The 13,211-nt window shown below is 40.4% G+C and overlaps 1 protein-coding gene and 1 long non-coding RNA gene across 3 annotated transcripts in view; both read right to left on the bottom strand.

The window, feature by feature from the left end:
• The window catches only part of kcnb2b (potassium voltage-gated channel subfamily B member 2b), a 32,036-nt gene extending 26,566 nt beyond the window's left edge, over positions 1–5,470 (bottom strand). The window contains exons 1-2 of the mRNA XM_077736395.1: positions 5,133–5,470; positions 3,452–4,108 (exon numbers count right to left, since the gene is read on the bottom strand). Coding sequence (XP_077592521.1) covers positions 3,452–4,087 — 636 coding nt within the window. The 5' untranslated portion in view covers positions 4,088–4,108; positions 5,133–5,470. The remainder of the gene's footprint in view (positions 1–3,451; positions 4,109–5,132) is intronic.
• Positions 5,471–7,278: 1,808 nt separating this feature from the next.
• On the bottom strand, positions 7,279–12,544 carry LOC144209867 (uncharacterized). Of its 2 annotated transcripts, none has more exons than XR_013329256.1 (5): positions 12,453–12,544; positions 11,079–11,290; positions 9,897–10,096; positions 9,693–9,763; positions 7,279–7,408 (listed from the first exon to the last, which is right to left on the bottom strand). It is a non-coding gene; the product is annotated as an uncharacterized LOC144209867 (long non-coding RNA). The 2 variants fall into 2 exon arrangements; XR_013329257.1 differs by having other exon boundaries at positions 9,897–10,091.
• Positions 12,545–13,211: the final 667 nt, after the last annotated feature.

Genomic DNA, 13,211 nt, shown 5'->3' with positions numbered 1-13,211 from the left:
ATTTACACGCAAATAATATATAAAAGGATTTGGAAAAAGCTAAGTGCTAAAAAAATGATACACACAAGCTAGGTTCTATAGAAGAAAAGTCAAATACTGCATGGTATCATCTTAATTCTGTCCTGGCAATTGTTTTCCTAGCGTAGCAGCTAATTGGCATCGACAAACGATGCAGCCAGCATCATTGGCTCTCTCTAAATAACCTCCCATGCACTCTCACAAGTTCCCTTTCAACTCAGGCCGAGGAAGACGCTCCGTTATTTACTAGAAAGGCAGCTTTAGCGTAATCGATAATGTTCTCTACGACCTTGGGATGGATGTGTTAGGATCAACGCTAACGGAACTAGCAACAAAAAGCATTTTGGTTTGTTTTGTTGGTTTAAGAATGACGTTTTTCTCAATTTGAAGTTCTATTTCCATCTCTGTTTTTACAAACGCGCCATGGCAGACAATTACAGTGACGCATTGGCGCGTAGAGACGCTAGGACCGTCAAGCACGTGGATGATAAATGTCAGCGCCAACCCAGAATCTAGGAGGTCCCCTCCGATCTGATTATGATGGCGGGATAAGAGGATTTAGGTGGCCAAACGTGGCGGGCAAGGGATCTGGTGATTACAGAAAACCTGCAGAAAGTCAAAGGAGGATTCCAAAAGGGAGAAAATGTAGCTCTAGCTAACAAAACATCCCAAGATGTGAGTTATAACGTTAAGCTTTACAAGGCTAGGTCGATTTATTCCACCAAGGCGAGACAAAGAAATGACTGGAAGCTGGATTTCAGCAACCTGTGGGCAAGATTGCTTATCACAACATGAAGTGAATAGTGGCGGAAAAACAAAGTACATTTTCTTACCCTAAAACGTCAGCGTGTATCGATTTCACGTAGGACAACCACAATTTGTAGAAGTGGTAAAATTCCTCCACTTTCAAAGTATGTGACGCCAAAATATGTCGTCAAAAACCTGTCAAAAGAACTCTTCCAAAAAAGGTAGTACATTAATTTTCTGCATGCGTTTATGTATTGCAAGAAGAAATGATTAAAAAGAACAATGTGAAATGTCAAGACGGAAGCAATCAGGCCTGTGAAATGCTCCCGGTTATTGATTGGAAAAGTACTTGTTGGCTGGTGAATGGAATGCAAAACACTTCTTATTACATTCATGATTGCATTATGAAAATCAGCTCCAAGGTAGGCATTGACAAAAGGGATGCTAATCTAAAAGTGTACATTAACACCCACTAATCCCAAACTGGAGTATATTTATGGAAACAAATCACCCATGGAGTATCTCGATCCAGATCTCTAAGCATACACACAAATCCATAACCCTTATAACAGTCTAACCTGATCCATAACCCTTGCCTTTTATGCTAGTAGCATTTTTTTAACTCTACAACCCAATCTTTATCTAACAAATCCCCCTTATGCAAAAATTCAATCTGATCTATGACCAAAACTCCTATTTTTGAATCTCAATCCAGATGACTGACACTATAGCAATAAAACCAAGTCCTGAACCTGATTTCTAGCCTGACCTTCGCCCTTTAGTTCAACACCTAGTAGTCTGGATCCCTAAAACAAATATGTATCTGAAAAATCTTACAGTAAGCACTCCTTATCCTGATTCCTCTCCCCGACATCCTAACAAAAAGCCCTCAGGGCAAAATGTCATCTCATATCTGATCCCAAAACTAAATCCAGATCCCCCCGATTCAAGGATTAACCTAAAACCCTGCAGTCACATAATTCTCCTGATCATCAAAACTTCAAGACTGGAACTGAAACTGATCCCCCAAGCCACATCTTTTCTGCCACCGTCCAAAACCCTATCTAAACTCGTACCTCCAAACTCTACCTGCCAATCCGAACCTCCTGATCTGCATCGGAGTCCATCGTTCAATACCCAAGTCCCAGAATCACCACAGCCTGAAAACCATTTCTCCTTTTGTAACCACTTCATTCATTATTCATGTAAAATGATTTTCAACAATCCAGCTCAGCATCCTTGGGCCACATATTCCTTTCCTTCAATTACATTTCTGGACCACACTTGTTGACATTGAATCTTTCCCTCAGTGGATCCGTTAGCTTCTCAGTCCTCACATTTCTGACCTTTCCACTCTTCCATCTCCAACATTGCTCTCATGGCTTTGCAAGTGCGAGATGGGCTTTCAAAGCTTTGGCCTTTGGCCTCTAAAAGGCTTCCCTGACCTCACGCCGCAGTCATCCGCAGTCTATTTTCAAAGGAACACTTGACAGCGTGTCCTCACGACTCAGCCAATCAAGTCACCCCCAACATTACAGTAAAGGATTGATGCAATCAAAGGTGAAAGGGCAGGATTTCCCTCCCAAAGAAAGCCAGAGCGCTCTTTATAAATATATCCGAAAGGAAAGGGGTTGGCTTTTACGGCCTAGGATGCAATTATTAACCTCAGATGGACGGCATCCTTGGCAATTGCAAATCACTTAGCGCTTTGCACAGGAATAATGCATGAAGGATGAGTGTACTGAAAGCAATGCTGTAAATATGATCCGTCTTCTTTTGTCAAGCCAGATTATACTTTGAGGCCCGAAAGGGATGCAAATGGAAGTTGGGACTTTTTCACGTGGAACAGAAACCAAATGAAGTCATGGTCCAGAAGACAGGTTTGTGGTAGGACTCCACCGGCTGTGTAAGCAGGAGAACCTCTACCCAGACTGCAATTTGCTGAACAATCCTGATAATTCAGACCCCCCAAAAAGACCTAAATGACCGGAGTGCTCGGATGGTTGGTCGCCGGACGTTTGGTCGCCGGTCAAATGGTGACAGAGAGTTTACTGTTGAAATTAGCTCTCAAAATTAGAGTCATGAGAGAGAGTTTAATATCTAAGAGAGAGTTTATTATCTAAGTACTGTTTAATATCCAAGCACTGTTTAATATCTAAACACTGTTGAAAACAGTAGATATTTAGATATTAAACTCTCACATGAATATAATTTTGAGAGCTGGTTTCAACAGTACTTAGATATTAAACAGTACTTATATATTAAACAGAGCTTAGATATTAAACAGTACTTGGATATTAAACAGTACTTAGATATTAAACAGTACTTGGATATTAAACAGTACTTAGATATTAAACAGTAGTTAGATAATAAACAGTACTTAGATATTAAACAGTACTTATATATTAGACTCTCTCTCATGAATATAATTTTAAGAGCTGGTTTCAACAGTAAACTCTGTCCCCATTTGACCCGCGACCAAAAGACTGGCGACCAAACGTCCAGTCACAATGATTTCACCGAGGTCGCAAGCCAGATGCAATGAGTTAGCGGAGCAGTCGAAGGGCATGTCACAAATTTTATTATCACTTAGCCAAGAACAAGTCAACGTATTGACTCGTAAGAAAAAGCAAAATCAGAATAAAAGTGGAAAAATCCCGGTCCGGATCAGATTGAGATTCATTACCTTGGCAGCCACTGACGAACCGGGCTTCTCCAGAAGATCCCACAGCTTCTTCCTCTTCTCCGGACAGCATGTGTTGTCGAACTCGGTGTCCCCCTCGCGGTCCCTCATGGTCTCGGCTTCCCGGCGAAGCTCCTCGTTCATCTGCTCCTTCTTCTGATGGTACCGAGCCTGGCAGCAGGACTCCAAGTAGATCTCGTCCACGCCCCAAAAGTCCAACTCCTGTCCAAATGAAAGGGCGCACATCTCCTCCATCATGTGCAACTTGCCCGTGCGATAGAAATTCAAGATGGAAGTGAAAGCGCCAGGGTGGCGGTCGAAGAAATACTCGTTTTCCTTCAGGCTGTAGTCGTCGCAAACTTCCATCAGGGATTCGTGGGTATTGCAGTCCCGGAGCTTCCCCAGGCGGGTCCTGGGGAGCCGGTCCAGGGTCCGCCAGAGGACTTCGTGGTTCAAGCCGCCTACGTTCAGACGGACTCGCCGCGAACGGGCTTTTGTACGGATAATGTCGACAGGTTCTGGTGGGACGGGAGGAAGGGGTGGGATGTCGGAGGGCTGGAACCCAATGGATCCAGACTTCTCGGCCATAGTGGTTTTGATAAAGTCCGGTAAAATGAGGCTAGAAGTAGGCGTCTCCATTCAAGGCAAGTCTCTCCATGGCTAAGGAAGGAAATAGAGCAAAGAGTTTGAGTGATGAAATATCCAGCGCGATTCCAAATTAACTCTGCAACACTGGTAATGACCCCGCTAGGCCGAGTGCGCGTGGAGGTAGCGGCTGGAATCAATCATTTGGACGAAAACCTCGATATTTCTCGAGAAAGAACATTGTGGAGAGTTATCATTGTCTTGGTTTGTGGTTGGATTTACATTTAGAAAACCTGCTCTCGTTTGTTATCTTGGCTGTCATTTTTCTTGGGATGAATTCTACATTTTATACATTATCTTGAAAATAAGAAGCCCTAAGGAGCAGCGATAATGTTTCTCATGTCTATTTGATAGCCTATTGTTCAGAAATGCCAATTTTTGTATACATGTTATTAACTGTATTCTACTTTGGCTATTTCAATCAATCTTTAGACTAAATCACAGTTGACGACATGGCAAAAATAAACTGCATGCATTTGTTTAAGTGGACAGACTTGTCAATCTTCTAATTACTAATCATTCAGTCAATATTTAGCAGCAAAACGATGATCTATTGATTCTATGAAAGGGCTTCAATTGAGCTGTAAACTATCACAATAAAAGCTCCACTGAATTGTTTACATGCATTCAAAGGAATGTCATGTTAAAAAATTTCTGGATGGGAAAGTATAACAACATTAACAAGTAATATTTAAATATTTGTTATGTATTTGGTATTCTACTTGTTTGAGATAACTCAAAAATGAATAAAGGGATATTATTGAGCAGGTTTTACCTTCCCTAGATTGAGTACAGGACTAAAAAGAGATCAAAAATACTTTTTACATGAATCTATTTGTTTTCTAAGCGCACAAACTCACTAAATCTAAAAAATGACAACAAATATCTACCCTAGCTAGTCGTTGGCGTGCAAAAAAATGCAATAGTTGAAGAAAAACTAGAGCATAACACACCATAAACGAATCTATTTCCCCAAAAACACTCAACCCTATCAAAATTCCACCAAAAAATTTTAACCAAAGTATTTAAAAGCCCTTACCTTGCCAAGAAAATTCCCCTTCATCCACAAAAACTTCTTCCATCCAAGCGGGTTCGATCCCCGGTCCTACTCCGCTCCTCCGATCGATCCACTGGCACGACGGCGCGAGGACCGCGCGCCCTGCATCTCGTCCGTCCAAATCAACGCTATCAAAAATCGCCTTCTCAAAGCTCCATCCTTGTCCTAAAAAGAAGAAAAAATAAATAAAGAGCGTCCCGCCTCCGTGTGCGTACCGCCTCGTCGCGTGGAGAGAAAAAAAACGTCCGGGACTTAGCGTCCGGCTGAGAGTGAACGAACGGCGAGCGGAGAGAGGGGCTGCGGCACCTCCCCGGCGAGAGGTGAACTAACTGACTACTGGCCGGCAGGCGGGCGGGCGGGCGGATCGCGCTCACAGGCGGGGCGGGGGTTGCGTTGCGGCGGTGGCGGCGTTGGGGGGGGCGGGCGCTCGGTGTTTGGCGCCGTTGCGTAAACGCTGATTTGTGTGGGAAGTGAGTGGCGCGGGAAGCCACCGGCGTGCTGGATACGGAGCCGTACGACAGACTTTGGCCGTGCAAAAGTTGATGAATCGGCAGCTTTTTACACGGCGCTACAGATGGAGAAGCACTATTTCAGAGACTTTAAGGGGGATAGGTGTCCAATTTGTTTAAGCTGGGAGTTGATGATTAAATATACTACTGAAAAAAGGAAAGAAAATAAGGGGTTGGAAAATATTGGACCAAGATTGGGATTTTGCAATACATTGGAAAGACGTTTTCTATGCAGATGACAAAGAGTATATGACAAGGGTGTTATTAATGTCAATTAGGTTTCATGTGGGGAAATATTTAGATTTTTTTTTTATGATTGGATTAAAAGCCCTGAATATTCAGTTTTTATAGATCTAAAACAATGTTAATTTTAGCTTTTTTTAAATATATTTTTAGATTTTAACAATTGATTTAGGAACTAAAAACAGAGAAAAAATGGATTAAAAAATGACAATTATTGATTTAAAAGGGGGTAAATCAGCAAATATAATATAGATCTATCATCATTTGAGTTTGATCCTAAAATATAAACTCATAATTTACTTTCTCGGGCCGCACAAAATGATACAGCGGGCCACATTTAGCCCCCGGGCCTCCACTTTGACAACTGTAGTATATGACATAAGAGTTTGTGTTGAATACACAAAGGCCACAAACTGCTTTTCCTACAATCTTTGTCAAATTTAACTCCAACGCTCTTCATAAATTGAAAAAAAAAAACCTAAAACTAACCTGGACTAAAAACTTGAGACGCGAAAACCGATCTGGAAAAGCGACCATCCTTCACCAACTAGAATCGTCTCAAGCTAACACACGTAACCAAAAGCCGCCTTATCTTAGCACTTATCAATGTCTAATGAACTTCTTTTAAATGAATAAACAAGCCTCATTAAATAATGCATCCCTTATTATCTCCCAATATCGTTATCAGTTTTCCCAATATTGTTCAATACGGCCATGATATTTCCCCATAGAGCTCCTCCCCCCGTTTCCCCTTAGCCAAGCGTTTTTCCGAAATTTGATTACGGCGAGCATACGTGTCATCGATTTGGCCGCCGTGGTCCCTTTCCTCCCGGGGAAGCGGCCATCGATAGCGGCGTATTGATTCAAGGGAGGATTTGCCGCACAAATGCCGGCCGGCCGGCCGCAGGTTAAAGGCTGGCCGCCGGCGTCACCCGGGGGCGGCGCTCTTTAATGGCAGATCGCATATGGAAGCCATTAATTATTTGCACTGGGACCGGGAAAGCCAGGACGCCATTTTGCAAAAGACATGTTGGAGAAATTCAAAACATGGAGAATTTTCTGTATGGCGTCCGTCATCATTCTATTTTAAGTCTAAAATTATCAGAAAGTCTCAAAGGACTGTACACTAAAAATAACTATGTGATTTAATGATAAGTGTTATGTATGTAGTCATTATTGTACTTTTTAAAGTTGACTTACTTTTGTCCAGTTCAAATAAACTTGTTTTCAGTTTGCTTGCTTTTTTGTTGTGTTTTGAAATATTATTTTGACCTGATTGAGAGAAATGGAAAAGTTAGTCCTTGTCAGTTTTGAAATAATGCTAAAAAAATACATTAAAATTGAAGATTTTTACCTGTGAAAGGAAGTGTGGTGGGTTTTTTTGTTTAGTTTTTTGCTCATTTTCTTGCCTTGTTTTCATGTGTTCCAAAAAGTTCAATTGATGGTTTTGGGTTTTTTTTGTAGACTTTCCCAAGACCTTTCAGAATGTCAAAATTTACGACCAACCTGGAAAACAAGAAATTCAGAACATGTAAATTCAAAAATGTCTAAAAAAAAATGAACTAAATTGAATGCAAAGTGAGTATTTTGAATTATTTTTGACAAGTGCCAAACTCAAACTGGATTGAGTCCACATTTCTAAATATAAATAAATACTTCGAAGGATTCCAACATGTTTAAAATGGTCAAATTTAAAACTCTCAAAACAATTTGCAAACGTCAAAAGAATTCATTAAAAAACAGCAAAATTGACCAACTTTTTCACTTAAATAACAAACTTTCCAGAACATATTTGCCATTATGTATGCTACTGTAATAGTATGTACTTTATAGGAAAAATGGCTTGTCAAGTTTGTCATTGTGACCTCAAATAACTCGGCTAAGCAAATAGCAGCGCATTTCAAACCGGGCCAGCGTACTTGACGGTTTACCTGGGGGGAATAAAGAGCCCCCCGAATGAATATTTCAATCACACGCGTCACAGAACTGTCCTCTCGAGGTCCCCTCGCGAAGGTGGCGCGTTATGAGGCGTCGCCGTGATGTGCTGACGCCGTCACAAGCGCCCAGGGAGGATAGAGAGAGCGAAAGGGAGGGGAATACGTTTGCACGCCGCCGCTGTTTGCTGACAAATCGGAAAGGGAAAATACAGGCGGGTGCTCCAGTCAATCAGGGAACTAGTGACTAAGGCAGGATTCATCAATAAATGCATCATGGGTCTTTTCCCCTTTTCAAATTCAGTCCATTTCAAACTACTATCTGTTGTAAATGTGTGAATCTAGCTCAGGGGTGGGCAAACTTTTGGGCCCGGGGGGCCACATTGACTTTAAAAATTTGCCAGATGGGCCGGGTCAGCACAAGATAGGATACATATAAAAAAGTGCATCCGTTAACAGTACATATGAAACATAAACAGAAAAAAAATGACTAAAATAATTAACATACTCATCACTAAAGTATAAAGTACAAAGTAAAGTAAAAAGGAATTTATTAAGAAATATTAAAATGTCATTTAAAAAAAGATGGAGGGGCTGTAAAACACCAAAAACAAATAAGAGTGGACACAGCTGCTTCCACTGGGTTAAAAAATAATATTTAAAAAATCTAATAATTAATTAAAATAATAAATAATTTAAAAGTAATAATACAAAAAACTCAATAAAAAATACATTAAAAACACCAAAATAAAATTATTTGGACTATGTATGTGGCCCGTGAGCCGTAGTTTGCCCCTATCTGATCTAGCTCAACAAAAGTGTCATCTATTGAAATTTGGGGACAGTCCAGTCCTCTCACCCACCCTCGCAGCGAGACCCCCAACCGCGATCCTAACGAGGCCGCAAAAGACACAATAATAACCAAGCGCGCCATTTCTCTTTTTCCTCCCCGCTGTCTATTTATAAAGACGGCGGGCGGCCGTGTCAAGGTCCACGCATAGCGCCCCCGCGCCCACCAGAGGCCTTGGCGTTAATGACCCGCCGTTGTAAATCGGTGTCACCTCTCTCGGTTCGTCTCGCCACAAACACCTGTTCACCTCTGACACGGCTAGCGGCCAGTCAAAAATACACGCCACGACGACACGACAAACACGGCATGAAATCCCCGGTGAAATCCTAGCGAAGGTCTTTTTTTAACGCCATCGACATGTTAATCACTCGCCAGGGCTATCAATCAAAGCGAGCTAGCTGTGGCGCAAAAAACGATTGATCGTAGCTTAGCGCTGTCGTTTGCATAATATAACCGGGATTGTGTGTACTTTAAGTGTGTGTGTGTGGGTTTTATTTGGACTCCCATTGTGACCGCCTACTGTGACGCAGCTGAGAACGGCCAAACAATAACAAAGGAGAATGCTGGAGAAAAAAAGGGAGAAATATTGTCAACAAGAAGATTAAAACATTTATTTTGTTGTATGTAAATTCATGAAAATGCAAATTGGGGAACAAAATGATCAGGAATATATAGTAGCAATGCATAATGTGTGTTTAATAGTGTACTAAAGCCAAGTTTTATATATTACATGACAGTAATATTTAGATTTTTGTTTTATAAATGGATTAAAAGTACTGGATTAAAAGCATTGTCTATTCCTTTTTTTAATAGATCTAAAACAATGTTTATTTTAGCTTTTTTTAAATATATTTTTAGATTTTACAAACTGATTTTTGAACTAAAAACTGAAAAAAATGGATTAAAAAATGACAATTATTGATTTAAAAGGGGGAAAAATCAGGAAATTTAATACACATCTTAACTCCATTTTAATTTGATCCTAAAACAAAAAATTGGCACTCACCAATTACTTTTCTCGGCCACACAAAATGATGGGACGGTCCAGATTTGGCCCCTGGGCCGCATCTTTGACACCTGTGACAAAAGAGATCAAGATTAGCATTGGTTAAATGAAATACAAATATGTCAACACTATGTTTTTCTATTGAATCAATGTATTATAGCTTTAAAATACATATTTTGCATTGATTATTGGACTTTCTCTGACCTTAGGATATTTTCTTGGGAATGGGCCAAGTAGGCAATGATGACTTCATAAACTTCCCTAATAATATTGTACTAAAATGTTGAATCTTGATGTGACGGCTTTGTTAGAAGTTCTTTCAAGGTTATTGGCCGAACGACTCTTTAAACGCTACGTTGGCTTCTCCGTTGTCAATTAATTGGCCGATGGTTCTGACGTCTGTCCTTGAGAAAGAAAGAGAAAAAAAAAGTGTGGGTGAAGACAGGATTAAGGTGGCCAGGCTTGAAGTTGTGATCGATCATCCCTCGACGTCAAATTAGCGACGGCCAGCCATCATCGACTGGCTTTGGAGTCTTCCCACAATCGTTTGAGGTGACGTTTTAAAACGTGGAGGATTTGGCTCAACTCTCGTCAAATCTTCGGTGGATTGCTAATGTCGGGATGAAGAAGAAAAAACAGGGCTTGTTTGATGTCAACTCTGTTTGGCAAAAGGGACATGTAGTCACATCTCAGGTTCAAAAGCTCAGTTGTCACTTTGCCTTTAACATTGTCTTACGTGGGAATTCATTGGCTTCCATTGAAGGCGACATTGGTCCGATTCCTTTAAACTGGGAGACTTCCAATGAAGTTGTTTTCTTCTTGCTAGCATATGGCTAACGCTAAACAGCATCCAAAAATCACGTTAAGACTAAAAAATTTAAAAATTAAAAGGGAAAAATATCTATTTTTTCCTGATTTTAAATACAATAACTGCTTTTGTTAATTTTAAATAAAAATCTGAAAAAATTTACAACATTTTCTATTAACTTCTAACATGAACAACCATGCAACAACTTCCCAGAATTTTCCCCATCACATTTTTTAACAGATTTAGCAATTGAAAGTCAACCTAAACATAAACTTAGTCATTACACACCAAGTATTTAGTCTAAACGCAATTCCAAGGAACCAACATACATAATATAACATAATATAGAACATTGCTCAGGATCTCAGCATCTAGTTTGCAACATATACGAATACAAGTACAAGTTGGCAACAGCTGAGGAGGCTCAATTCCCTGTAGTTGTTCAACAGCAATGCTAGCTAGCTAGCTCCTCAGCTTCCCACACTTGTGGGCAGTTGTCTCATTGAAAATACCCATCCTATGAAGTCATCCATATTACCCAATACTCCCTCCTTAAAAATAGACACAGTAGTACTCACAATGTCTCTCCGTGTATTTGTTTGGGTGCCGCCGGGAGGACGTTTTGCTCTCTTCTCCCGATCGGCGTTCCTGGCGATATATGGACTCGATGCGATGAGACCGAAGCGGGAGATGAGCTTTTTAACGACGTCTGTAGATTTGCGGACAAGGCGAGCTTGAGGGTTAGCGCTCTCAACAGTATTTGGGCCTTCTGGTACTTCCAATTGGAGTCCTGCAAAAACATTTATGCCCCATAAAAGTTGTCATTTTCAAGTTTGGGAGGTCAATTTAGAAAATATATACTTTTAGGGGTGGACACACAATTGGTTGGACATGTTAACCAACAGTTAGTACATTGAAACAGAATATATATATATATAGAAACAAGCTAAAATAAACATTGTTTTAGATCTATGAAAGGGCTTTTAATCCATTTAATTATAACAAATTCAGAATATTATATCTAAAATGGTCTTTGTCTAATACAAAATAGGTAGTTTGTTATCCAGATTACTTAGAAATGGACATTATGATAATAAAAGTCCTTAAAAATGTCAATAAAATGACTTAAATTTTCACTTAGTTTGTCTCCCAAGCGACTGATTGCAGAATCTGCGACGTGTAAAAAGGTATTTTGAGAGCCGTGACCCGACAGGACTGCCAACTCGTGATCCTTTCCTCTGGAAGGTTAACGTGACGGCTCCGATCCAAGGACCGCCATCTGTCCTCGCCGTTTGACAGCCATAAATCATTTTAATACGTCTCAACATCATTTTCCTTTTGGGCCCAGGTTGGGTAGACCGTTTCAGCAAAGAAGGACTACCCACAACAACTTTTGATGGATGGTGGGGTTCGAACTCTTCTTCTTCTTCTACTGAATTAATTGTCTTTCTTGTAAGTGGACTTGGTGGACCTTAGATAATTGAATATTAATGTGTTGGTAGTTTGTTGGAGTGCCCCCGAAAGACTAATAATAAACAAACTAACGGTAAGGTTATCCCTTGAAGGCCAAGTAGCGTAACGGACACCTTAGGGAAAGGTTAGCTGGCCCCGAGCCTGAACCCGATCCGTTTGATTACCCTGTCGGACGGAGAGGTAATTAAGTCAATACAGTTTAATTACGGTGAGTAGGACTTCACTGAATGTTTCATCGGCTAGCGCTGACGTTGCGGTCATGGCGACGCTTCAATGACGCGGTGGTGGCTTCTGTTTTGTAGTGCAGAAACCAGGAAAATTAGGAATTGATTTTTAAAGTATTATTTTATTTAAATCTAATTTGACTCCTGACCACTCGGTGGCGACAATCGAATAAAACAACAGTTGCAATTTGACTAAAAAAGAAGAGTGAAAACACATTATATTTCCACATAACAATTTTTGAATGCCACACTTACCTTCAATCACGGTTAAGTTCGTGACCGGACGTTTGGTCGCCGGTATTTTGGTCCCTTTTGGTCGCCGGTCAAATGGTGACAGAGTTTACTGTTGAAACAAAATTATATTCATGAGAGTTTAATATCTAAGTACTGTTTAATATCTAAGTACTGTTTAATATCCAACTATTGTTTACAATCTAAGTACTGTTTAATATCTAAGTACTGTTGAAACCAGCTTTCAAAATTATATTCATGAATTAGATATCTAAAAGAGAGCGTTTAATATCTAAGTACTGTTTAATATCAAAGTACTGTTGAAAACAGTAGATATTTAGATATTAAACTCTCTCTCATTACTATAATTTTGAGAGCTGGTTTCAACAGTAAACTCTCTGTCGCCAAAAGACCGGCGACCAAAAGTCCGAGCACCAGTTCTATGTCAATGTTATTTCTAGAAAAAACAAGACACACTGCTAGTACCCCCACCCCTCCCCCAAAGATCCTTACTCGACAAAACCTTAGAAACAAAAAGGCCTACATAAAAGAATCAATATATGACAAGTGCAAAATAAGAGCTTGTGGATGCAGATGAGCGCTTTTTTTTTCCCGACTGCCTGCCAACAAATTGCTATTTTGTTGTTGTTATCTTTGTCTCTTGGGGAAACCTCTCGCCGACACAAACGCACATTTACATGCGGATGCACACCACTACAACTCGGGAGCGACCTATCCACATCTAATGAGCGGCGGGGTGTGTGCCGAGGGCGGCTTTACGGG

Source organism: Stigmatopora nigra, chromosome 16 (genome assembly GCF_051989575.1).
Source record: "Stigmatopora nigra isolate UIUO_SnigA chromosome 16, RoL_Snig_1.1, whole genome shotgun sequence".
In the NCBI taxonomy this organism is placed as follows: domain Eukaryota; kingdom Metazoa; phylum Chordata; class Actinopteri; order Syngnathiformes; family Syngnathidae; genus Stigmatopora; species Stigmatopora nigra.
The sequence above is the reverse complement of the archived record's forward strand: the minus strand, read 5'-3'. Positions and strand labels throughout refer to the sequence as shown.